Source organism: Dendrobates tinctorius, unplaced genomic scaffold, assembly GCF_039654945.1.
Source record: "Dendrobates tinctorius isolate UK_male_01 unplaced genomic scaffold, ASM3965494v1 ptg000118l, whole genome shotgun sequence".
NCBI lineage: Eukaryota > Metazoa > Chordata > Amphibia > Anura > Dendrobatidae > Dendrobates > Dendrobates tinctorius.
Genome location: NW_027361786.1, coordinates 724,502 through 750,568, shown reverse-complemented (window position 1 = coordinate 750,568; position 26,067 = coordinate 724,502). Strand labels below are relative to the sequence as shown.

Sequence of the window (26,067 nt, the reverse complement as noted above, 5' to 3'; positions counted from 1 at the left end):
GCACATGGGGTAAGCACCAGCCACAGCAATGCCCTGCACATGGGGTAAGCAACAGCCACAGCAATGCCCTGCACATGGGGTAAGCACCAGCCACAGCAATGCCCTGCACATGGGGTAAGCAACAGCCACAGCAATGCCCTGCACATGGGGTAAGCAACAGCCACAGCAATGCCCTGCACATGGGGTAAGCAACAGCCACTGCTATGCCCTGCACATGGGGTAAGCAACAGCCACTGCTATGCCCTGCACATGGGGTAAGCACCAGCTACTGCAATGCCCTGCACATAGGGAAAGCACCAGCTACTGCAATGCCCTGCACATGGGGTAAGCACCAGCCACTGCAATGCCCTGCACATGGGGTAAGCACCAGCCACTGCAATGCCCTGCACATGGGGTAAGCACCAGCCACTGCAATGCACTGTACATGGGGTAAGCACCAGCTACTGCAATGCCCTGCACATGGGGTAAGCACCAGCTACTGCAATGCCCTGCACATGGGGTAAGCACCAGCTACTGCAATGCCCTGCACATGGGGTAAGCACCAGCTACTGCAATGCCCGACACATGAGGTAAGCACCAGCTACTGCAATGCCCGACACATGAGGTAAGCACCAGCCACTGCTATGCCCTGTACATGGGGTAAGCACCAGCCACTGCTATGCCCTGTACATTGGGTAAGCACCAGCTACTGCAATGCCCAGCACATGGGGTAAGCACCAGCCACTGCTATGCCCTGTACATTGGGTAAGCACCAGCTACTGCAATGCCCTGTACATGGGGTAAGCACCAGCTACTGCAAAGCCCAGTACATGGGATAAGCACCAGCTACTGCAAAGCCCAGTACATGGGATAAGCACCAGCTACTGCAATGCCCGGCATATGGGGTAAGCAACAGCCACTGCAATGCTCTGCACATGGGGTAAGCAACATAGACTTATCAGAAGAACTATACTACAGTTCTAATTGGAGGCATTTGCTAAATATTATTCTTACACCTACTACATATAGGGATAGGATCTTGGAGATGGGAATTCACCTTTACGACCTATACTTGCTGCTGATAAATGCGATCTCTTTTTGCACTCAGTCTTGTTCTGTAGACACTGGTTATCAGACACAGGGTATAAGGGTGCATGCTGAATTCACTGACAGCAAACAGAGATCCTAACACCTTGTTATAGTCATGCTGCTTACCTCTGGTGGACAATCATCCGGACAAGAAAGTCTCTGGCCCCGGTCCAACAAATCGATCAGCCGCACCACCGTCATCTGTCCTTGGGTGACGCCAATCATCTCTATGAATTTCTAGTAAAGAGGGCGGCGTGTCAGCGTATGCCGGAAACCTCACAGTATGTAATCAGTGCCTCCTTACACTAAGGGAAGCAGGCTGTGCGAGCACAGGCATTCTGCTGAGCTTGTGCTTGTACACAGCAACAGGCATGAAAAAGTAGTGCAGCAGTATAAAGGATGGGGAAAAGGCAAACTAGCTGGGTCTTATGAGATGGGAGGATAGGAGGTGGGCAATACGCCTTTGGTTATTTTATTGACATGACTGACTTGTCGCACTTTTCAGCCTCCTTTGTCACCTTTCCAAGTGGGTAGGGCTAAGAACAAGGGGCGGGGTGGCCTGACAAGTCTGTTATAGTCTAAGCCAGCTGAAATCTATCAGTTCATACCTGTGAGAGCAGAGAGATGGCAGGGACTGCCGGGGAGATGGTGACACAGACCGTGAGAGGGAAGAGATGGCAGGGACCGCTGGGGAGATGGTGACACAGACCGTGAGAGGGAAGAGATGGCAGGGACCGCTGGGGAGATGGTGACACAGACCGTGAGGGGGAAGAGATGGCAGGGACCGCTGGGGAGATGGTGACACAGACCGTGAGAGGGAAGAGATGGCAGGGACCGCTGGGGAGATGGTGACACAGACCGTGAGGGGGATGAGATGGCAGGGACCGCTGGGGAGATGGTGACACAGACCGTGAGAGGGAAGAGATGGCAGGGACCGCTGGGGAGATGGTGACACAGACCGTGAGAGGGAAGAGATGGCAGGGACCGCTGGGGAGATGGTGACACAGACCGTGAGAGGGAAGAGATGGCAGGGACCGCTGGGGAGATGGTGACACAGACCGTGAGAGGGAAGAGATGGCAGGGACCGCTGGGGAGATGGTGACATAGACCGTGAGAGGGAAGAGATGGCAGGGACCGCTGGGGAGATGGTGACATAGACCGTGAGGGGGAAGAGATGGCAGGGACCGCTGGGGAGATGGTGACATAGACCGTGAGAGGGAAGAGATGGCAGGGACCGCTGGGGAGATGGTGACACAGACCGTGAGAGGGAAGAGATGGCAGGGACCGCTGGGGAGATGGTGACATAGACCGTGAGGGGGAAGAGATGGCAGGGACCGCTGGGGAGATGGTGACACAGACCGTGAGAGGGAAGAGATGGCAGGGACCGCTGGGGAGATGGTGACACAGACCGTGAGGGGGAAGAGATGGCAGGGACCGCTGGGGAGATGGTGACATAGACCGTGAGAGGGAAGAGATGGCAGGGACCGCTGGGGAGATGGTGACATAGACCGTGAGGGTATGTGCACACGTAGTTTTTAGTCTCTGCGGATTTTGTAGAGAAAACCGCAGGAAATCCGCAGGACAAAGTGCTGCGGTTTTTCTGCGGTTTATCTGCGGTTTATCTGCGGTTTATCTGCGGATTATCTGCGGATTATCTGCGGATTATCTGCGGATTATCTGCGGATTATCTGCGGATTATCTGCGGTTTTGCCCTGCGGTTTTACACCTCATAATGGATGAGGTGTAAAACCGCAGCGTTTCTGCACCAAACAATTGACATGCTGCGGATTGTAAACCGCAGCAAAACCGCGCGGAAAAAAACGCAGCATGTGCACAGCTTTTTTTTATTTCCATAGGAAATAAAGGTACTGTACAACGCAGCAAAATCTGCTGCGTTTCTGCAGAGCCAAAAACGCTGCGGAAACGCAGCAGAATCCGCAGCGTGTGCACATACCCTGAGAGGGAAGAGATGGTAGGGACTGCTGGGGAGATGGTGACACAGACCGTGAGAGGAAAGAGATGGCAGGGACCGCTGGGGAGATGGTGACACAGACCGTGAGAGGGAAGAGATGGCAGGGACCGCTGGGGAGATGGTGACACAGACCGTGAGAGGAAAGAGATGGCAGGGACCGCTGGGGAGATGGTGACACAGACCGTGAGAGGAAAGAGATGGCAGGGACCGCTGGGGAGATGGTGACACAGACCGTGAGAGGGAAGAGATGGCAGGGACCGCTGGGGAGATGGTGACACAGACCGTGAGAGGGAAGAGATGGCAGGGACCGCTGGGGAGATGGTGACACAGACCGTGAGAGGGAAGAGATGGCAGGGACCGCTGGGGAGATGGTGACACAGACCGTGAGGGGGAAGAGATGGCAGGGACCGCTGGGGAGATGGTGACACAGACCGTGAGAGGGAAGAGATGGCAGGGACCGCTGGGGAGATGGTGACACAGACCGTGATGGCAGGGACCGCTGGGGAGATGGTGACACAGACCGTGAGAGGGAAGAGATGGCAGGGACCGCTGGGGAGATGGTGACACAGACCGTGAGAGGGAAGAGATGGCAGGGACCGCTGGGGAGATGGTGACACAGACCGTGAGAGGGAAGAGATGGCAGGGACCGCTGGGGAGATGGTGACACAGACCGTGAGAGGGAAGAGATGGCAGGGACCGCTGGGGAGATGGTGACACAGACCGTGAGAGGGAAGAGATGGCAGGGACCGCTGGGGAGATGGTGACACAGACCGTGAGAGGGAAGAGATGGCAGGGACCGCTGGGGAGATGGTGACACAGACCGTGAGAGGGAAGAGATGGCAGGGACCGCTGGGGAGATGGTGACACAGACCGTGAGAGGAAAGAGATGGCAGGGACCGCTGGGGAGATGGTGACACAGACCGTGAGAGGGAAGAGATGGCAGGGACCGCTGGGGAGATGGTGACACAGACCGTGAGAGGGAAGAGATGGCAGGGACCGCTGGGGAGATGGTGACACAGACCGTGAGAGGGAAGAGATGGCAGGGACCGCTGGGGAGATGGTGACACAGACCGTGAGAGGGAAGAGATGGCAGGGACCGCTGGGGAGATGGTGACACAGACCGTGAGAGGGAAGAGATGGCAGGGACCGCTGGGGAGATGGTGACACAGACCGTGAGAGGGAAGAGATGGCAGGGACCGCTGGGGAGATGGTGACACAGACCGTGAGGGGGGAAGAGATGGCAGGGACCGCTGGGGAGATGGTGACACAGACCGTGAGAGGGAAGAGATGGCAGGGACCGCTGGGGAGATGGTGACACAGACCGTGATGGGGAAGAGATGGCAGGGACCGCTGGGGAGATGGTGACACAGACCGTGAGAGGGAAGAGATGGCAGGGACCGCTGGGGAGATGGTGACACAGACCGTGAGGGGGAAGAGATGGCAGGGACCGCTGGGGAGATGGTGACACAGACCGTGAGGGGGAAGAGATGGCAGGGACCGCTGGGGAGATGGTGACACAGACCGTGAGAGGGAAGAGATGGCAGGGACCGCTGGGGAGATGGTGACACAGACCGTGAGAGGGAAGAGATGGCAGGGACCGCTGGGGAGATGGTGACACAGACCGTGAGAGGGAAGAGATGGCAGGGACCGCTGAGGAGATGGTGACATAGACCGTGAGAGGGAAGAGATGGCAGGGACCGCTGGGGAGATGGTGACACAGACCGTGAGAGGGAAGAGATGGCAGGGACCGCTGGGGAGATGGTGACATAGAAAGTGAGAGGGAAGAGATGGCAGGGACCGCTGGGGAGATGGTGACATAGACCGTGAGAGGGAAGAGATGGCAGGGACCGCTGGGGAGATGGTGACACAGATGGTAATAGAGATGGCAGGGACTGCTGGGGAGACTGTTACATGGACACATAGAGAAGTCTGGGACTGCTGGAGTGATCGTGAAACAGAAAGTGAGAGCAGAGAGATGGCTGATACTACCGAGGAGATTGTGACGCAGATGGTGAAAGGGAAGAGACAGCTGGATGCTGCTGGGAAATAATGCACACAAGCACACAGTGTGAATGTGGGAGAAGGATGCTGATGGGATGATGGGAGATTGACTTTGCTGGGGGGCACCGGTTGCCAAAACTGCTGAAAGGGGTTATAAGGGAACCAAAAAAAGAAAAAGAAAAAACCCATGGGGACTGTGTTAGACACATTACTAACGTTGCCCTTCTAAAAAAATTGCTGCAGTGTCAGCCCCCCGTCTATAATTGTGGAAGATAAGACGAAGAGAAAAAATATGGACTTACAGTCGGGGGACTGAGATTGGTGTCACATTGAGTCAAAAGTTCATAGAGCGTCACCCCAAACGACCAGACATCAGAGGAATAGAAGAACTTGCATTCCTTTAAACACTCCGTGGCGTACCTAGAAGGGAAAAAAAAAAGTTAAAGTGTGTAGTTGGTAACTGGCAGCCTCGCAGGCGCCCCTGCCCATTGCCCTGCTCTGGAGATATAGCGAATGCGGCCTCCAGGTGGTAGCACCACAAGACTTGCACACTACCTATACTAGTGCACGCTCTGTTCGGTTGAGCGTACATGTGTTTTCAATGGGAAGCCATGGCCAGAGCAGTGCAAAATAAATACTCCATACCCGGCTCTTACCAAAACACAGGGCTATCGCCATCCTCTCTTACGCGGTAATACTCGTGTCCTTCCGGCACGGCTTTAGCGAGGCCAAAATCTCCAATCTTCACCACATTCTCATTCTCCACCAGGACGTTCCGGGCAGCGAGGTCCCTATGGATGTAATGCTGAGAGTGCAGGTATGCCATGCCCTGTGTGTACAAGAGACGGATCAGAGTAAGCCACCGCCATACCCACCACAGCCCCCCAGGAGACCAAGAGGGCAGAGACCCCACCTCACAGATCTGCTGTGCAAACCGTAACATCCGAGGCAGTTGCACGTTGTGTTTAGGTAGATAGTCCCGCAGACTGCCCAGAGGGACGTACTCCATAATGAGCTGCACGATCTTATCTCCTGCGGACACAGATAGTAGTGGATGAATATGGCAGATGGGACGAGAGCAAGTGGAAGTGAGAAGCGAGGAGTGAGACTGAGTGGAAGCGGACCCCACCTTGCTCGCTGCAGCAGCCTTTATATTTCACAATGTTCTCATGGTAGAGGGTCTTCAGTATCCGGATTTCTCCTTTCCAGCTGGTCTCCAGCTGCTGACTGCACCCAGACTTCAGAGACTTCACAGCCACCATCTCCCCTGTCCCATCGTTATTTGGATCGTAGCAGTACAGGCTCACTTTCCCAAAGTGTCCCTGGAGGGGGAGGAGGAGAAAAATCTGTGAATTTTGAAGGCTTTTAAGCCTCTTGCGTAAGGCACATGTGCACAGTGAAGCTGAGCCAGCAGCATATACAGCGAGTGCCGGGTGTGTTATACAGCTGAAACTCGCCTGCAGGAGCAGCAACCGGAGTTAGCTCAGATTACATCACTTAAAGGGAAGGTGCCATCCAAAAAAATTTTTTTCAGCAATTGAAAAAATGTAAAGAATTAATGTTTACATTTTCTTAAAAAATATCATTTGTTTTTAATTTTGCAAAATATGAAAAATAATTTTAAAAAGTTTGGCATTTCCACTTGTTAACACTAGGGGGAGCAGCTACTGAAATCTGGCACAAAAACCTATGACATCTATAGACACAGTGAGCAGCCATTTTGATGGGGCCTGCAAAGTTACTGACTGTCTTTGCATGTAAAGTCTGGATCAGAACAGGCCATCAACCAGCAGAAATGTTTCCTGGATTTCTGTGGAGCAGACAAGCAGACGGTCCATCCATGTGAATAAAACACAGCGCTCTATGTACAATCCCTGGCACTGAACAGGGCGCCCCCCACAGACCAGCACACTGCTCTCCTGAAATACTCTGTGCTGCTGTCGCCCTGCTCCTTCCACCATATATCAGGCCCCTGTCCCCTCGGTTTCACACATCGCCAGGACAGGATCTGAGGAGAGGAATGGGGTCTTCGGTCACCGAGGATGGCAGGCAGCAAGGATCCTGGGAGCAGAGTGACAGCAGCACAGAGTATTTCAGGAGAGCAGTATCACACGGGATAGGATTAGATACACGGCTCAGCAGGCAGCATCACACAGGAGAGGATTAGATACACGGCTCAGCAGGCAGCATCACACAGGAGAGGATTAGATACACGGCTCAGCAGTCAGCATCACACAGGATAGGATTAGATGCACAGCTCAGCACACAGTATCAAACAGGAGAGGTTTAGATGCACGGCTCAGCAGTCAGTATCACACAGGATAGGATTAGATGCACGGCTCAGCAGTCAGTATCACACAGGATAGGAATAGATACACGGCTCAGCTGTCAGTATCGCACAGGATAGGATTAGATACATGGCTCAGCAGTCAGTATCACACAGGAGAGGATTAGATACACGGCTCAGCAGGCACTATCACACAGGAGAGGATTAGATACACAGCTCAGCAGGCAGTATCACACAGGATAGGAATAGATACACGGCTCAGCAGGCACTATCACAGGAGAGGATTAGATACACGGCTCAGCAGGCACTATCACACAGGAGAGGATTAGATACACAGCTCAGCAGTCAGTATCACACAGGATAGGAATAGATACACGGCTCAGCAGGCACTATCACACAGGAGAGGATTAGATACACAGCTCAGCAGTCAGTATCACACAGGAGAGGATTAGATACACGGCTCAGCAGTCAGTATCACACAGGAGAGGATTAGATACACAGCTCAGCAGTCAGCATCACACAGGATAGGATTAGATACATGGCTCAGCAGTCAGTATCACACAGGAGAGGATTAGATACACGGCTCAGCAGTCTATCACACAGTGGAGGATTAGATACACGGCTCAGCAGGCAGTATCACAGGAGACAGTATTACAGATATGCCCACACTGGTGAAACTTCCAGCCCCCCCAATTATACACAAGACTATGGGCTGTATAAGTCACTGTCCTCCTCAGACAGCCATAAAAGCAAAGGTGTCAGATTACCGGAGATCACTGGGGCTGTGAGTGAGGAGGCGGAGACAGAGCAGGAGGACGCTGGAGCAGGAAGCACAGGGCCGAGCCTGGAGTAAGCAGGACAGAGGAGCATAGAGGAAAGTCACCCGCACTCACCACTCTCCATCCTCCGGCTCCAGTGAGCGCTTCTCTCCTCTGCTGACCACCTTCTCCATATCTACAGCCTCTCCTCACAACACAGGACCTGTTATGCCACAAGTGGTCCTGTGATAGAGGGTAAGTAGAGCTCAGCAGATAGCACTGGGCTACAGTAAAATGGCGCCCAGCCACACCTACAGCAGTGAATGGTGCAGCCCACAGGGGCGTGCCCAGTTCACTGCTAATGAGGCTGCAATGTGCGGTCGGGAGCCGGCCGCAGTCTTCTATGTTCAGGGACGGCCATATTTGCAGACTGTATGAGTCCTCCACAGATCTGCAAATCAAGATGGCAGCGCCCAGTGGCTACATTAAAACATTATTACAAACAAACCATAAATCCTGGTTAGTACATTTGCTGAAACATGTTTTGTAACTTACTATTTTTTTGCAAGTTATATAAAATTGCGGCACCTTCCCTTTAACCCACCAGGATCCTGGAGCCATTAGCCACAAGGTCAAAAGTTTTAAAGGGGTTGTCTGATTATGCTTTTGCAGGAGCACACTGTTCATCTCCTTTCAAGCTTCCTGAGGATTAACCTAGCGCTGGTGTTGCAGAGGTAACGTTGCCTCTGCTTGCACCATCAGACAGCGCACAGTTCGGGCCAGCGATCCAGCTGTGCTGCTAATATGGTCACATTCACATGCTTGAAAACGCTGAGCTCCTTTCCTAGGAACCCAGCCACTGCAGATACGGCTGACCTAGGAAAGGAGTACAGAAAATTGCAAAGGTAAGTAAATAGCTGGGTGGCGGCAGGCCAGGTGTAGCCTGTTGGGGAGGGAGACGACTTTTTTCTTAAGATGTATTCTTAGTGTCAGCACATAACCATGGCGTCCGAGAAAGTTAGGCGCCACAAAATGGCACCAATATAAAAACTACAGCAATACCTCTCCCAGCTCCCGGATCTTCTTTAAGTATCGCTTCTGGAACACGGTTGGGTCCGTGATGGAGAAGTCAGGACTGATGGAGCCAATGTCAGAAAGATCTATGGATGAGACAAGCACAAAGGGTGAGCACTAGACGGTAAGGCGGCGACAGCTGTGTCTGACAGGTCCTGACCATTGCTCACCGAGGGGCTGGAGCTGGGTAAGGTCTCTGAGGATGGTCCGGAAGGACGGTCTCCCCGAGGGGTTGTAATTATGACATACACCTATGAGGTCAGCAAGCTCTTTGCAGGAAGGCTCGGGGAGGCCCAACTCCTTTTCGTAAAATCTTTCCTTCTGCAAAGGAAGATGGGAAGACACGAGACATGAAGTTAAAAATCTATAGGATTTATTTTTAATCTTAGATAAGTTCTGTTGCTTGAGATCGTTATAGCTAAACTGCCAGAAGTGCAGTCACCTCTAGAGGGAGCTCCCTGCTAACAATTTATACTGCTCCAAGCTCCCTCTAGTGGTGGTGGCAAGAAGACAGAAGTTACTCTCCTGGCCCCAGCAGCAAGCACTGTGTCCCCTCTCTGCAGCAGCCGGTCTTATCTGTTCACATGCACATCAGTTTCCCATAGCAATCATCTGCCTGGGTCAATTAAAGCCAGGTCAGAGGGAGAGCGATATCCGAGTCTTCAAGTAGTTGGTTTTCTTAGGTCTGCTCAATTAGTCCGGCTACAACACTGCTATCCCGTTCATGGTCATTCCGCCCCCGAGACGCCAGCCCGCCCGGCGTCACCTCCGAGATGCCGGCCCTGCCCTCGAGACATCCCTTACATCTTCTAAGCCATTTAAAATGCGACTACTGTCCTACTGCACCAGCACTACCTGTCCGTTATAAATGACTGCTCGCCAGACCATCGGCTTCAGGAAGCCACCCCAGAGGGTGATACATTACATGGACTTTGACTGTGTTCAAAGAAGCTGAAGAATTGGAAGTGCCGGTGAACGGCACACTGTCTCTAGTCGCGGCCCCTTACCTCTGAAGCGGTCCTTTCCTTTAAGGGCACTTCCCCATTAAAACATATTTCCAGCAGGGTGGTCCCGAAGCTCCATTTATCTGCGGCTGTGCTCAGGTGGGAGGCGTTGCGGACACACTCTGGGGCGATCCAGGGGATCCTGTCCACCCGCTCTGCAGGAAGAACGCGACCATTAATATGCCGGGCTTTTCTACAGTCCTCAGGGGTCACATTATAATCCAGTACCTTCTCGGGACAGCACCGTGAACGTCACTCCGGGGTCACTCAGCTTGATGAATGGAGAGGACCCGTCCTCCAGACCTTTCCTGGCCAGAAGAATGTTCTTCGCACAGACATTTCCATGAACCAAACGCTTATCTTCCTGCAGAAACATAATGAACCCATTTACCTACACAGTGTGGAGATCATTCTGGGGCATTAAAGTCCTCTACAGGAAGACGCCGGACCTCCAGAAAATGGACAACTGGTTTCAGTGGCAAGGACAAGTTTAACCCCCTTCCAATTTTTGCCATTTTGTTTTTTTCCTCCCCGTCTTTCAAGAGCCATAACTCTTTACATTCCTGCGTTGACATGGCAGGATGAGGGCTCGTGTTTATGCTGGACGATTTGAAGTTTTAAATTACATAATTGTCACATAATGTAAAGAAAAACCATGAAGAAAAAAAAACCCAACTTGACCAAAATCGTGAGGGGAAAAAAAAAAAAATGAAATTCTACCATATTACATTTCTTTAACAATGTTCATTGTATAGTAAAAAAAAGTCCTGAAAAAAATTCTCCAAATCATTACAATTATGGAGAGACCAAATGTAATTTATTTTTTTAATAATATTAATGTCTTAAAAAAAAAAAAAAAACGATGAACTTTGTAAAACAAATCAGTTAAAAAAATAAAATAAATAATATGCAATTTTTTTCAGTAGGCATCCATAACTATTTTTCCTTCCATGGAGCTCATTGCTCCTATTTTTAAGCAAATAGGACACTTTAGTCTTCTTTTTTTTCCCTCTTTCTTTGCCGCGCCTGATAAATGTCGATTCTGGTGCTTTGATTTTTTACCATATCGGTCAATTTTAGATTTTCATAGGTCGGACATTTGTGGATGTGGAGATACCAAATATGACCATTGCTCTTTCAAAAAAGAAAAAAAAAAATAGGGATTATTGTGTACTAAAATCCTTTTCTCCGAGCCAATCACTGGGGGACACAGACAGTGGGTGTTATGCTGCTGGCCACTAGGAGGACACTAAGTAAACCAGAAAAAAGTAAGCTCCTCCCCTGCAGTATACACCATCTCGCTGGATGAGATTTCTCCAGTTCGGTGAAAAAAGCAGTAGGAGCATAAACAGTCAACAATAACCATAACTATGTCAAAACCTAAGAATGCTACAGTGAGCCAATAAGCTAAACAGGGTGGGTGCTGTGTCCCCCAATGAATGGCTCGGAGAAAAGGATTTTACGGTGAGTACACAAAAATCCTTATTTCTACTACGCCTCATTGGGGGACACAGACAGTGGGATGTCCAAAAGCAGTCCCTGGGTGGGGAGCATACATCTGCTAATACCCCATGTACCACCGAGTAACACTGAGGTACTGCCGATTGCAGGATGCGTCTGCCGAGAACTGCATCCGCAGAGGCCTGAGAATGAATTTGGTAATGTTTTGTAAAAGTATGCAGGCTGGACCAAGTCGAAGCCTTGCAGATCTGTTCTGCCGAGGCCTGGTGCCGAATGTTCCAAGAGGTGCCCGCTGACCGGGTAGAGTGTACCTTAATCCCCATTGGGACAGACGTGTAACTGACACGGTAGGATTCCTGAATCACTAAGCAAATCCACCTGCCTAGCGTTGCTTTTGAAACTGCTAGACCCTTCCTATGCCCCTCTGGAAGTATGAATAGGGCGCATCTGACTTGCGGAAGGGAGCCGTCCGCGAGATGTACCGTCTCAGCGCCCTAACCACATCCAGGGGTGTGGAGGGCCTTCTCAATGCGATGGACTGGCACCAGACAAAAGGAAGGTAAAAATTTCCTCGTTGGGATGGAAAGAGGAGACGACCTTGGGCAGGAAGGACGGGGACGTCCTGAGAACTACCTTGTCCTGATGAAAATTCAGGAACGGAGAACGGCAGGACAGAGCTGCCAATTCCGAAACTCGTCTGACGTAATTGCCAGTAGAAGACCACATTCCAAGAAAGGACGGTCAGTGACACGTCCTGCAGTGGTTTGAAAGGAGCCTCCTGTAAGGCCCAGGTTAAGGTCCCATGATTCCAATGGCCTTCCATAAGGAGGCGCCACATGGGAAACTCCCTGAAGGAACGTCTTGACCTGAAGTTTGGTGGCAATTTTGTGTTGGAAAAGCACTGACAAGGCCGAAATTTGGCCCATGAGCGAGCTAAGCGCGAGGCCTGATTTTAATCCGGATTGAAGGAATTCCAATATGGCCAGAATGGAAAATACCAGAGGTAATCGACCATGATCCTTGCACCGCGAAAAGAAGGTTTTCCAGGTGCGGTGAAAGGTGCGCGGGGACACACAGGCTTCCTAGCACTAATCATGGTGGAAATCACATTGTGAGAGAACCCAGCCTGTGCTAAAATCCAGGATTCAACGGCCACAACGTCAAAGCCATGGCCCCGGAGTTCTGGTGGTAAATCGGGCCCTGCGAGAGTAGATCCATGCGACCTGGAAGTCGCCAGGGGACATCGGCGACTAGTTGTATTAGTTCTGCATACCATGCTCGGCGCGGCCAATCTGGCGCAACTAGGATCACTCGTACTCCCTCCTCTCTTCTTGATGACCCTCGGAAGCAAGGGAAGGGGGGGGGGGGGGGATGTACGGGAGCCGGAACCGGTGCCATGGCAAAACTAGGGCGTCCACTCCGATGGCATATGGATAGCGCAATCGGGCAATTAACCGAGGAACCTTGTTGTTTAGTCTTGAGGCCATGAGATCCACATCCGGAGTCCCCCAACGATGACAAATCTGCTGAAAGACTTACGGATGAAGAGATCACTCTCCTGAGGCAATGCCTTGGCGACTGAAAATCTGCCGCCCAATCTTCTACGCCCGGGATGTGGATTGCTGAGATGGACGAATGGTTTGTCTCGGCCCAATGGAAAATGTGACTCACTTCGTGCATCGCCATCCTGCTCTGGGTACCTCCCTGGCGGTTGATATACGCTACAGCCGTGGCGTTGTCGGATTGGATTCTGATGGAGTGACCTGCGAGGAGATGGTGGAAACTCCGTAGAGCTAATCTGATCGCTCGTATCTCCAAAATGTTGATGGGGAGACGGGACTCCTGAATTGACCAACGACCCTGTGCCATGTGGTGACGAAAGACCGCACCCCAGCCGAGAAGACTGGCGGTTACTACCAACCATCTTACTGAATATGAGTCAACAGTGTGATGCAGCAGCAAAAAAGGCAAATGCAATTCTAGGATGTATTAACAGAAGCATACAGTCTAGATCACGTGAAGTCATTATTTCCCTCTACTCCTCTTTGGTCAGACCTCATCTGGAATATTGTGTCCAGTTTTGGGCACCACATTTTAAAAAAGACATCAACAAACTGGAGCAAGTTCAGAAAAGAGCGACCAGAATGGTGACTGGTCTGCAAACCCTGTCTTATGAGGAAAGGTTGCAGGATTTGGGAATGTTTAGTTTGCAAAAGAGAAGACTGAGAGGAGACTTAATAGCTGTCTACAAATATCTAAAGGGCTGTCACATTGTAGAAGGATCAACTTTATTCTCATTTGCACAAGGAAAGACTAGAAGCAATGGGATGAAACTGAATGGGAGGAGACACAGATTAGATATTAGAAAAAAACTTTTTGACAGTTAGAGTGATCAATGAGTGGAACAGGCTGCCACGAGAAGTGGTGAGTTCTCCTTCAATGGAAGTCTTCAAACAGAGGCTGGACAGACATCTGACTGGGATGATTTAGCGAATCCTGCTTTGAGCAGGGGGTTGGACCAGATGGCCCAGGAGGTCCCTTCCAACTCTACGATTCTATGATTCTATAAAACCTCCCTTGATTCGGGGAGGACCTCAGTGTCCACCACCTGAGGGCTTGCCTGACCCGCAGGGACAGAAGGATCCTACCGTCCAGGGAGAACGGGTTCTTGTCCCAAGCTAACAGTAACGCATGTTGTAAGGGATGGAGGTGGAACTGTGCAAATGGAACTGCTTCCATCGGTGCCACCATCTTTCCGAGAACTCTCATGCTGAAACGAATGGAGTGAGAAACCGGTCAGGAAAGAGTCCGCGCTGCCTGTTGTAAGGCTTGGGTCTTTTCTGGAGGGAGAATGACCAACCCGCGGGAAGTGTCCAAGATCATTCTTAAAAAGGAAATCTGCTGAGCCAGTTTTGGGAAAGACTTTTCAAAGTTTTTTCTTCCACCCCAGGCGAGAAAGTGTATTACTGTTATATCCACGGATTCCTCACAGGCTGGAAGGGACAGACCCTTGATGAGCAGGTTGTCCAGATACGGTAACACCACCACTCGCCACGAGTGGAGAATGGCCATGACAGCCGCCATGGCCTTAGTAAAGATCCTGGGGGTGGTGGCGAGTCCGAAGGGCAAGGCACCGAACTGGAAGTGTTCCTCGTGAATTGCAAAAAACGCAGGAACTGCTGGTGGGACGGACAGATCGGAATGTGAAGGTAAGCGTCCTTGATGTCGATGGATGCTAGGAACTATACTTTTTACATGGAAGCGACAACTGATCGGAGAGATTCCATTTGGAATCGCCGTACCTTGAGAACCTTGAGAAACTGATTTAACAGTTTGAGATCCAGGACGGGTCGTATCGTCCCGTCCTTTTTTGGAACCACAAAAAGATTTGAATAAAATCCCCTGAACTTCTCATGATGAGGGACCGGCAAGATGACTCCGTCCCTTAGCAGAGCCTGACCAGCCCGAAGGAAGGCTTGTGTTTTACTTGGGGGGGGAGAGGAAAGGAAAGGAAAAAACCGAGTTAGCGGGGGGGGGGGGGAAAGAAAATTCTATCTTGTATCCGGAGGACACCAGCTCCCTGACCCACTTTTCGTGGACGACCGCGAGCCAAGTGTGGCTGAAGGAAAGTAGGCGACCGCCAACTTTGTCGGTGTCCGCCGGATACCGCAACAAGTCATTGGGTGGATCTATGAGATCTGGCTCCCCTAGATCCAGAAGCCCTAGGCCTGGGTTTCAAAGAGCGGTTAGGTCTGTATGAGACCTGGGTGCCTCTGTCTCCGCGTGGGGACCGACCTGAGCTGGAAGAGAAGGTAGAGGAGGACCAACCGGAATTGATGTGAAAAGATCGAAAACGCGTCGGCTGTTGGTTGTGAAATGGCCGAACAGCCTTTTATTGAGGAAGGCATTTACTGGTAGTATCAGAAATGAGCTGGTCCAGTTTCTCTCCAAAAAGACGACCCGTTTGAAAGGGGAGAGAAGTCAATGATCTTTTAGATGTGGCATCCACCCACCAGTCGCGGAGCCATAGGGCTCTTCTAATGGAGATCGCATTAGCGGCAGTTTGAGCAGCGCAATTGGCGGCATCAAAAGAAGCGTCCACTACAAAGTCCGCTGCGTGAATTATCTGCCTGGCGGCAGTGGTTTCCTCCGGAGGAAGATTGGTGCCCTGGAAGGAAGTAATCAAGACTTCTGCCCAAGCGGCCATTGCCTTAGTGACCCAAATTGCCGTGAAAGATGGAAAAAAGCGCTGCTCCTGAAGCTTCAAAAAAACTGAACGGGGCAAGGTAGTAAATTTGACGATCGGAGGAGTTTCTGACTGAGGAACCCTCAGAAACAGATACTGGGGGGGGGGGGGGGGGTTTGGGGGACTGTAACCAATCCTTCATTAGGTCTGGATCAAAAGGGTATTTAGCCTGAGTAGACTTTTGCCCTGTGACCCGCTTATGCAGACGATGCCTATGTTTCTGGATGGCTGGTAAATAACGTGCGCACACGCTAGGTTTTCATAAATGAGATAGGGTGTGCTGGAGCGGGAATATTTTCCTCATCCAACTTCAGAATCCTGTTGACTGATTCTATAAGAGAATCAAGCGACTCTTGGTCAGTTGGGGGATTCTGAGGGGCTGACATGTCAGATTCTAATTCAGAGTCGTGCTCGCTGTGAACCTCAGGAGAGGGAGAGCGAGAGACAGGAGTCGCCGATGCTGAGGCGCGAACGGGACTAGGGGACACGTCATGGGTCCGCTTTCTAGAGATCTGACCATTCCTTGAACGAGTACGGCCCCTGCTGGTGGACTGTTCCCGGCCGACGCCAGAGCCCTCCTCGGGAGGTAAGGATGCTTTCTGACTTAAAGAGTCCTCCCAGAGGGAAAATATAGCGTGGGTCAGAGACTCCACCGACCGTGACAGGGACGTAGCCCACTCAGGGGTACTAAACGCAGGAGACTCGTCAGCAGCGGCGGCGAGGGGCGTTGGAGCACAGTCCGTGCATAACGGATTAGTCTGTGCACTGGGTAAGGCAGACTTGCAAGTGGTACTCACGGTAAAAAACGCAGTGTGCTTCTTAGCAGCCAGTTTAGCCTCCTTAGATTGAGACATAGCGCTCCTGAAAGGGTTAACGGCATAGTCTGACTGCAGCTGCAGGGAATGTGCCAGGAAGGGGTTAAGCTTTAATCAGAGCAGATTAGAATTGCGCGTCTCGTAAGGAATGAGAGGCGCCAAGAGGAGGGGGCGGCGAGGTTAGTGCGGGTGGCGCTATTCAAATTGCGGCCCAGTAGGCTGGGAAAGCCGAGAACTAAATTTTTGGCCTATCCGCGGTAGGCGCCGGGGGCAGGGAGGAGGCGGCGCTATTCAAATTGCGGCCTAGTAGGTCGGAAAAGCCGGGGACTAAATTTCTGGCCTGTCCGCAATAAGCGGCGGGCGGGGGGGGGGGGCGGGGGGCACCCAGTGTACCGTCGCTGACGCTAAGTCAGCGCTTCTCCCGGGGACAAGGACCCGACCCCATACCTCTATTCCAGTGCTCAGGCAGGTCGTGCTGTCCGGGGTCTTCCAGCTGTAGGGTCTTCATCCTCCGGGCGATGCAGCAGAGCTGGAGGAGGTCTTAAAGGGATATAGCTCAATCGATCCACCCTGTGACAGGGGGATGGAGAGCTCTGGGGCTGATTCAGGGCATCCGAAAAGCGCTGCCCAAGTCCTTCTCCATGCACTCCTGTGCTTCGTCCTGTTGCGCTTGCCCTGTATCCGTGGAGTACCGACCGTAAGGGAACCATCGTCAGAGGAATCAGCCCCAATCGTCGCAGAAAAGTGTACGGGGAGGTATACTCCGCGTGCTCGCCTGTTGTTGGTTCGGGGGAGAGCGGGCCGTAGAAAGGAACCGTCGCCCCTTCACTCCGTTAATTAAAAAATAAAAATTTACAGAAAATTCAAAAATAAAATAAAAACGGTGGGGTCTGAAACCAGACACAAGTGCCTCCCACAGACACTAAGCAAAGAACTGGAGAAATCCCAGCCAGCGAGAGGGTGTATACTGCAGGGGAGGAGCTAACTTTTTTCTGGTTTACTTAGTGTCCTGCTAGTGGCAGCAGCAAAACACCCACTGTCTGTGTCTCCCAATGAGGCATAGGAGAAAAAAAAAAATCCTTGTGTTTTGGGTAAAGGGGGTGGGGATGTGATTCAAACGCATATTTATTTATTTCCTAATATATATGGAAGCAGAAGTAGCGTGATTGCGTAGGCGCTAGTCCTTGTGATAAAAATGATACCTTCTTTGTAGAGATCCCATGCGCCAATCCTGAGAAATCTAGTATAGAAACCATTTGCTGATCAGGCAGGAAGTGCAGTGGGGGCGTGACAATGCACTTAGGCGGCTTCTTCCTAGTGCGCTGACACACCCCTACTGTACTTCCAGCCTGATTTGCATATGACTTCTACACTAGATTTCTCAGGACTGGCGCAAGGGATCTCTATAAAGAAGACATCATTTTTATTCAGGTGCGGGCTCCTTTAAAACCGTACCAATAGTTCCATATCAAAAAACATGCCTTTAAAAACCTTTAACTAGTCACTCTATTTTTTGGGGCTTTAAACTTTTTCAATAGATTGTACTCCAGAGCTGTATTCACAATTCTGCAGGCTTCAGAACGCCAGCACACCGCTCGATAATGCACAGTACAGGACTGGGTGGTTCCAGGCAGCGGATACCCACCAGATAACTCAGGGCACTTGCCAGCTGTCTGGCCACTGTGACTTTCCACCCAGCAGAGATAAGAGATTTATCCTTTCGCAGGCAAACATCCAACGGGCCGTGTTCAACGAACTCCTCCACCATGATGTCTAATGAGAGACCAAATGGAGAAGTGGATACAAGTCTGTGGTATACAGCGCTCGCTATTCCCTGCAGGGGTCAGTCACTACTCACTCTCCGATTCCCGGACACAAACCCCATGGACAAAAACCAGGTGGATGTGGGAGACCTGACTCATCAGACTTGCAGTCTCGAAGAAAGCCTGAAATGCAGAAATAAGGACAGTAAGCTGCCAGAAAGCTGGAGATAAATGTCGTGGTGGGGTATATTATGTTACAGCATCAAAGTTAAAGACATGAAAGGCCAGGATCAAAGGATCAGCAAGGACACCACCATGACACATAAGAGATCATCCAACCCCACCAAAATTGGCTGGTTTAGCATCTAATGTGTATGAGCAGCTTAAAAATAAATTCAGAAAATGCACCAAAAATAAAAATATCCCAACACTTCCCCTTATAAATCTTATCCATTTTCATTGTAGCAAAATTGAGAAAAATAAAAAGAAATCTATTATGTGTGTCTCATATGCTCAGTCAGTCCACTCATGCTCCTCCTCGACCCACCGGGTGTGACTGTAGGACAACTGGCTGCAGCAGGACCCTCCCCCCTGTACAGCATCCTGTGTGTGACTATAGGACAACTGGCTGCAGCAGGACCCTCCCCCCTGTACAGCATCCTGTGTGTGACTATAGGACAACTGGCTGCAGCAGGACCCTCCCCCCTGTACAGCATCCTGTGTGTGACTATAGGACAACTGGCTGCAGCAGGACCATCCCCCGTGTACAGCTTCCTGTGTGTGACTATAGGACAACTGGCTGCAGCAGGACCATCCCCCGTGTACAGCTTCCTGTGTGTGACTGTAGGACAACTGGCTGCAGCAGGACCATCCCCCGTGTACAGCTTCCTGTGTGTGACTGTAGGACAACTGGCTGCAGCAGGACCATCCCCCGTGTACAGCTTCCTGTGTGTGACTGTAGGACAACTGGCTGCAGCAGGACCCTCCCCCCTGTACAGCTTCCTGTGTGTGACTATTAGACAACTGGCTGCAGCAGGACCCTCCTCCTGTACAGCTTCCTGTGACTGTATGACAAATGGCTGCAGCAGGACCCTTCCCCCTCTACAGTTTCCTGTGTGTGACTGTAGGAACTGGCTGCAGGACCCTCCTCCTGTACAGCATCCTGTGTGTGACTGTAGGACAACTGGCTGCAGCAGGACCCTTCCCCCTCTACAGCTTCCTGTGTGTGACTGTAGGACAACTGGCTGCAGCCATCATATATCACTTCTCTCTACAGATAGAGATGATATAGGACAAGCCAGTTTCAGATCATCATAACCGATATGACCGGTGCTGAGTGTTGGAGCCAATTTGGGGATAGATGATGCCAAGATGGAAGATAAGGAGGACAGCACCATAGATGGGCAGATATACAAAGGCACGCACAACACTCACCAGCGATATGTCTTGGTGACTGGGATCCAGCACTTTCAGGACCACTCGTAGATCACGGGAGTTATTGTTCTGCTCCCGGTAATCATAGTCCAAGTCGTGCTCACCACCACCGCTCACTATGAGAACCCCCTCGTAGATATTCGTACGGGTCCCCTGACCCAGGTGGGATTTCTGCAAGACATATACAATATGAAAAGAACACTAGACGAGACGTGAAATCATCCAGAAGTGACAATTCTATAGATCACTCCATATTGTGAGCCTGGAGAAGGAGCAGAGGGTCAGATCCCACGACTAAGTGTGAGGCCCAGGAGAGGTGACAGACTGCGCCTTGTGCATCCGCATGCAGCAGGAGGACTCAACAGCAGCAGGAGGGACGGGCAGAGATAATGGAGTGGCAATAGTCTGACATCTACAGGAAACTAAAGGATCCATTATGGCTTTTTTTTTTTTTTTTTTTATTAGGAACATCCCCTTTAAAAGCACGTACTTGTGTGATCTCGTTTTTTCGGATCTGGTGGAAGCTGAGCTGACTCAAATTTAGATTCCTGGACAATGCGTTTTCCTTGCTGCTCTTCCCTTTCCGACAGATGGTTAAGTTGGAAACTTCTGAAAAAAAAAAAACAACCTCATGTAAATGATCAATGTAAACATGCGCCAATATGTCACTGCCCCGGGGTCTATTATAAAGGGAGCTAAATAATATAAAGAGCATCACATTGCACGGCACTTCTATGTTCTGAAAAAATAGAAAAAAAAAAAAGATCTTAAAGTGTTCAAGGAATTCTACGAACATTAGTATTTTTCAAAATTTATTTTTTAAATAGCCGTCCTACCGCTGGCAGCCACCAGGGGGGCAGAAGACCCATGTAATCAGCTGTATGGGGCCGACCACCTGATTTCCCCAGGACAAATCTTATAATATTGGGTCTGGTCCACACCGCAGCGTCCACCACTGCACTGTTCCGTAACAATGTGTCAGCGGCATCTGACGCAACAGACGGACTCTCGGGGCTCGTACCTCCAGATTTTGGCAGGACACACTGCTTCACATGGAAGACCTCCTGGCCAGATTTCAGCGTGCAGCCCCGCAGGTTGTCCGTTAACTCCTTGACGCTGGTGAAGCCGCGCTCCCACTGTTCCAGCGTGTACATGTCGTCCTCTTTATCTATCCGGAACTGCTTATAACTTATCCCTTTATTCTACAGGAGAAAAAAAAAAAAAAAAAAAGGTAAATGATTTGGAAATAGCACCACTCTGGAAATAGCGCCACTCTTGATCAGAGGTTGCTGCTGGTACTGCAGTAGAAGTTATTGGTACTGAGCTGTAATATGAGACAAAGCCCAAAACTGAAGCGGTGCGGTGCCCCACAAGCTCCGTGCAGGATGTGTAAGGTGTCCGTTGTGCTCTCGCACAGACTCTCTGAGCACAAAATGGTGAGGAAGAGCAGATCTAAATCACTCTGCCCAGAGTTGCTTCTGCTAGCCCACCGGGGCTGCTGACCTGACCTGTCCCCTTTTCCAACCCCAGATCACCGCAGATGCCGACATTATCCCTTTTCTGGCCCCCAGCCCAGAATGTAACAGCCACTCATGACGAGCTTTCAGCCAGCCTGGGCAGGCACAGTAATGTGTAGCTACTTGCTTGCTGTCAGTGAAAAGAACATAGTTTCCTAAGAGCAAGCAGAGATCTCCAATAAAGGTAAGGAATGGCGGCCTCCGCTGCCGGCCTCCTCTGCTGACCTGGCTGATGCCTTTTACAGTCATGATGAGCCGGTTGAAGGTGAAGGCGCTCCAGCGGATGATGTACGGGCCGTCTGCCTGCTCCTCGCGCTTCAGCTTCTGGATGACGTACTGCTCCCTGTGACAGTAACAGACGGGCAGCAGCGTGAGGCGGTGTACACACTAGGACAGCATTTACAGACGTGCATACATGTACATTTATATCCTTTTAATCCGGCATCTGAGAATCTAGAAAGTCTGACACCGTACGGCTTTAGAATATATCCAATGGAGTTTAGTTTCTAAGACGGACGTATAATCCATACGAGTTAATAATCGGGCATCTCCGGTCCCAAAAATGGGGGATTCATAGAAAATTACTGATCGCGTTACTCCTTTTGTCGGATAACGCTGGCAAACACAAGTAATTGTATAATTCTCAGCCGTTCTTGAGCACTTTTTTGTAGCTCATCGCCTTGGAGACCGACCACCCCTGATAGACAGCAGAACAGGTGCAATGATCAGGAGCTCTTTTCAGGGAGCTTGTAAGCTCTGTGTGGATGCAGGGCCAGGATCTCTGGAGCGTGCCATTAACCCTTAATGCTGGCCATCAGCGCAGTTATTGCAAGATAGAGAGAAGCAGTGGCCGGTCTCCTAAGCAACAAGCTAGAAACAAAAAGCAAAAAATATTAATATCTTGAAGTAAACTGCAAGATTAATTTGCTCAATGTGTCATGAGGGGGGCTCACCCTGCATATAGGGAGGCCGAATGTGAAGGGGGGGGCTCACCCTGCATATAGGGAGGCCGAATGTGAAGGGGGGGGGGCTCACCCTGCATATAGGGAGGCCGAATGTGAAGGGGGGGGCTCACCATGCATATAGGGAGGCCGAATGTGAAGGGGGGGGGGGCTCACCCTGCATATAGGGAGGCCGAATGTGAAGGGGGGGGGCTCACCCTGCATATAGGGAGGCCGAATGTGAAGGGGGGGCTCACCCTGCATATAGGGAGGCCGAATGTGAAGGGGGGGGCTCACCCTGCATATAGGGAGGCCGAATGTGAAGGGGGGGGCTCACCCTGCATATAGGGAGGCCGAATGTGAAGGGGGGGGGGCTCACCCTGCATATAGGGAGGCCGAATGTGAAGGGGGGGGGGCTCACCCTGCATATAGGGAGGCCGAATGTGAAGGGGGGGGCTCACCCTGCATATAGGGAGGCCGAATGTGAAGGGGGGGGCTCACCCTGCATATAGGGAGGCCGAATGTGAAGGGGGGGGGCTCACCCTGCATATAGGGAGGCCGAATGTGAAGGGGGGGGGCTCACCCTGCATATAGGGAGGCCGAATGTGATGGGGGGGCTCACCCTGCATATAGGGAGGCCGAATGTGAAGGGGGGGGGCTCACCCTGCATATAGGGAGGCCGAATGTGAAGGGGGGGGCTCACCCTGCATATAGGGAGGCCGAATGTGAAGGGGGGGGGCTCACCCTGCATATAGGGAGGCCGAATGTGAAGGGGGGGGGCTCACCCTGCATATAGGGAGGCCGAATGTGAAGGGGGGGGGGCTCACCCTGCATATAGGGAGGCCGAATGTGAAGGGGGGGGGCTCACCCTGCATATAGGGAGGCCGAATGTGAAGGGGGGGGCTCACCCTGCATATAGGGAGGCCGAATGTGAAGGGGGGGGCTCACCCTGCATATAGGGAGGCCGAATGTGAAGGGGGGGGGCTCACCCTGCATATAGGGAGGCCGAATGTGAAGGGGGGGGCTCACCCTGCATATAGGGAGGCCGAGTGTGAAGGGGGGGGGGCTCACCCTGCATATAGGGAGGCTGTGTGTGAAGGAGGGGGCTCACCCTGCATATAGGGAGGCTGAGTGTGAAGGAGGGGGCTCACCCTGCATATAGGGAGGCTGTGTGTGAAGGAGGGGGCTCACCCGGCATATAGGGAGGCTGAGTGTGAAGGAGGGGGCTCACCCGGCATATAGGGAGGCTGAGTGTGGGAAGGCTCACCCTGCATATAGGGAGGCTGAGTGTGAAGGGGCGGGCTCACCCTGCATATAGGGAGGCCGAGTGTGAAGGGGCGGGCTCACCCTGCATATAGGGAGGCTGTGTGTGAAGGAGGGGGCTCACCCTGCATATAGGGAGGTTGTGTGTGAAGGAGGGGGCTCACCCTGCATATAGGGAGGCTGTGTGTGAAGGAGGGGGCTCACCCTGCATATAGGCAGGCTGTGTGTGAAGGAGGGGGCTCACCCTGCATATAGGGAGGCTGAGTGTGAAGGAGGGGGCTCACCCGGCATATAGGGAGGCTGAGTGTGAAGGAGGGGGCTCACCCTGCACATAGGGAGGCTGAGTGTGGGAAGGCTCACCCTGCATATAGGGAGGCTGAGTGTGAAGTGGCGGGCTCACCCTGCATATAGGGAGGCTGAGTGTGGGAGCTCATACAGTATATAGGGGGATGTCAGGAAACTTAATTCTGCTGAATAATAAGTAATCAGTTAATATTGACCAGAATTGATTTCAGCCTATTAGTTCGGCCTCTACAATAGTCACGGTCTCATCTGGCCCCTGATGAAAATTAATTGCCTGCCCCTGGTCCATTATGTATAGCGCCATGATATGTATGTATAGCGATACAGTTTTCCATGTACAGGTGTGTAAACCACGTGACCCGTCACGCATTAGGGGTCCGGGCTACTCTTAATCCGCCCCTTTATTTCGGTAAATACCTTTTTTCTTCTGCCGTACAGTATAACCGCCACCCTGGACACTCCATACACAGGGCTTTCTCCCCTTCCCCCCCCCCCCCCCCTCTTTACAGCATGCAGTGTATGGGTTAGATAAGCTTGCTACACCAAACCCTTACAGCAATGATGGGGAACAAATGGTGAGGAGAGAGGAGGAATTACAATTTTTAGAAACTTTTTTCTACTTAATTTTTTAGTCCCTTTATTGTGAAAACAGGAAAGGGGAATATTCAGACTTTTCTAGCTTTATATATTTTTAAAAATAATTTTTTTAAAGCTCCTCTTATGCGATTTGAACCTGCGATTGAGGTATATGACGGCGTAAACACCTCCAATGCAATTTCTGTCCTCAAAAATAGGTATTAGACCTACCGGTAATGATGTTTCCAGGAGTCCATCCTGACAGCACTATGGAGGACGTCCTCCTCCTCCTTACAGGGACAGGAAAGCACACGAGAGGTTAAAAGGCCATGTCCCACCCCCTTTCCCTCAGTGATTTGACAAGTACCACAAGGTGGATGATGCTAGTAACGGTTTAATGAAACAATCATATTACAGCATATGACATAACATAATACAACATAGTATAACATAACAGGGAGGGAACTACCCGTGCTGTCAGGATGGACTCCTGGAAACATCATTACCGGTAGGTCTAATACCTATTTTCCAGGACGTCCACCTGACAGCACTATGGAGAGTACCAAAGCACCTCCTCAGGGTGGGATTACTGCCTGGAGAACTTTTCTCCCAAATGCGGTTTGTTGGCCAGCTAACACATCTAGTTTGTAGTGTTTGCAGAATGTATTAAGACTAGCCCAGGTTGCCGCTCGACAAATTTGATCAACTGACGCCCCCGCCCGCTCGGCCCATGAGGCCGAAACCGCCCTTGTAGAGTGGGCTTTTAAGGAATCAGGCGGGCTGGCGCCTTCAGCCTGGTAGGCGTCCGAGATTACTGAGGTAATCCAACGCGCTATGGACGCCTTAGAGGCCTTCTTCCCTTTATTCCTACCTCCAAAGAGAACGAACAGGTTCGGGTCGACACGCCAACTATTGGTGGCCTCTAGGTATTCTATAACTGCGCGCCTCACGTCTAGCGAGTGGAGCCGCCGCTCCTTCTCATTTCGGGGATTATCGCAGAAAGAGGGTAACACTACCTCCTGGTTCAGATTTCTTGTAGAGGCTACCTTCGGGGTAAATGCCGGGTCTAACCTTAGGATTATACTATCCTCTCTTATCTGGAGGTATGGATCCTTAGTGGATAGGGCCTGGATCTCCCCTATTCTTTTGGCCGTGGTAATGGCTACTAGAAAGGCCGTTTTACGAGTGAGAGCAGGGATGGCCATCTTCTCACTAAGGGCGAAAGTGTCCGAGCAGAGGAACCGAAGTACCAGGCCCAGGTCCCATGGCGGGGTGAGCTGCCTAATCGTGGGGCGCAGGCGCTGTGTGGCTTTTATAAACCTTATCACCCAGGGATGTGCAGCTAACTGATAATCGAAGAAGGCGCTCAAAGCTGAAACCTGGACTTTTAGAGTGCTGGGCTTGAGGCCTTTATTAAAACCTGCCTGCAGGAACCCTAGTATGTTAGGGAGATCAGGGGTACCTGCCACGAGCTCGGACCTGCCACCCTCCAGACAGAATCTCTTCCATATCTTCCGATAAATTGCAGACGTCACCGGCTTCCTGCTGGCCTGTAGGGTGGATATGACCTGCTCCGACAATCCT

The 26,067-nt window shown here is 51.4% G+C and overlaps 1 protein-coding gene across 1 annotated transcript in view; it reads right to left on the bottom strand.

Annotated features, from left to right (window-relative positions):
* Positions 1–26,067, bottom strand: part of TYK2 (tyrosine kinase 2) — a 55,623-nt gene that overhangs the window by 8,574 nt on the left and 20,982 nt on the right. Inside the window, exons 10-24 of the mRNA XM_073590611.1 lie at positions 21,626–21,743; positions 20,905–21,085; positions 20,374–20,492; positions 19,884–20,054; positions 18,545–18,632; positions 18,332–18,459; positions 10,393–10,528; positions 10,168–10,319; positions 9,331–9,481; positions 9,149–9,246; positions 6,171–6,363; positions 5,955–6,073; positions 5,698–5,870; positions 5,344–5,461; positions 1,195–1,305 (exon numbers count right to left, since the gene is read on the bottom strand). Of these exons, the coding sequence (XP_073446712.1) occupies positions 1,195–1,305; positions 5,344–5,461; positions 5,698–5,870; positions 5,955–6,073; positions 6,171–6,363; positions 9,149–9,246; positions 9,331–9,481; positions 10,168–10,319; positions 10,393–10,528; positions 18,332–18,459; positions 18,545–18,632; positions 19,884–20,054; positions 20,374–20,492; positions 20,905–21,085; positions 21,626–21,743 (2,056 nt within the window). The remainder of the gene's footprint in view (positions 1–1,194; positions 1,306–5,343; positions 5,462–5,697; positions 5,871–5,954; positions 6,074–6,170; positions 6,364–9,148; positions 9,247–9,330; positions 9,482–10,167; positions 10,320–10,392; positions 10,529–18,331; positions 18,460–18,544; positions 18,633–19,883; positions 20,055–20,373; positions 20,493–20,904; positions 21,086–21,625; positions 21,744–26,067) is intronic.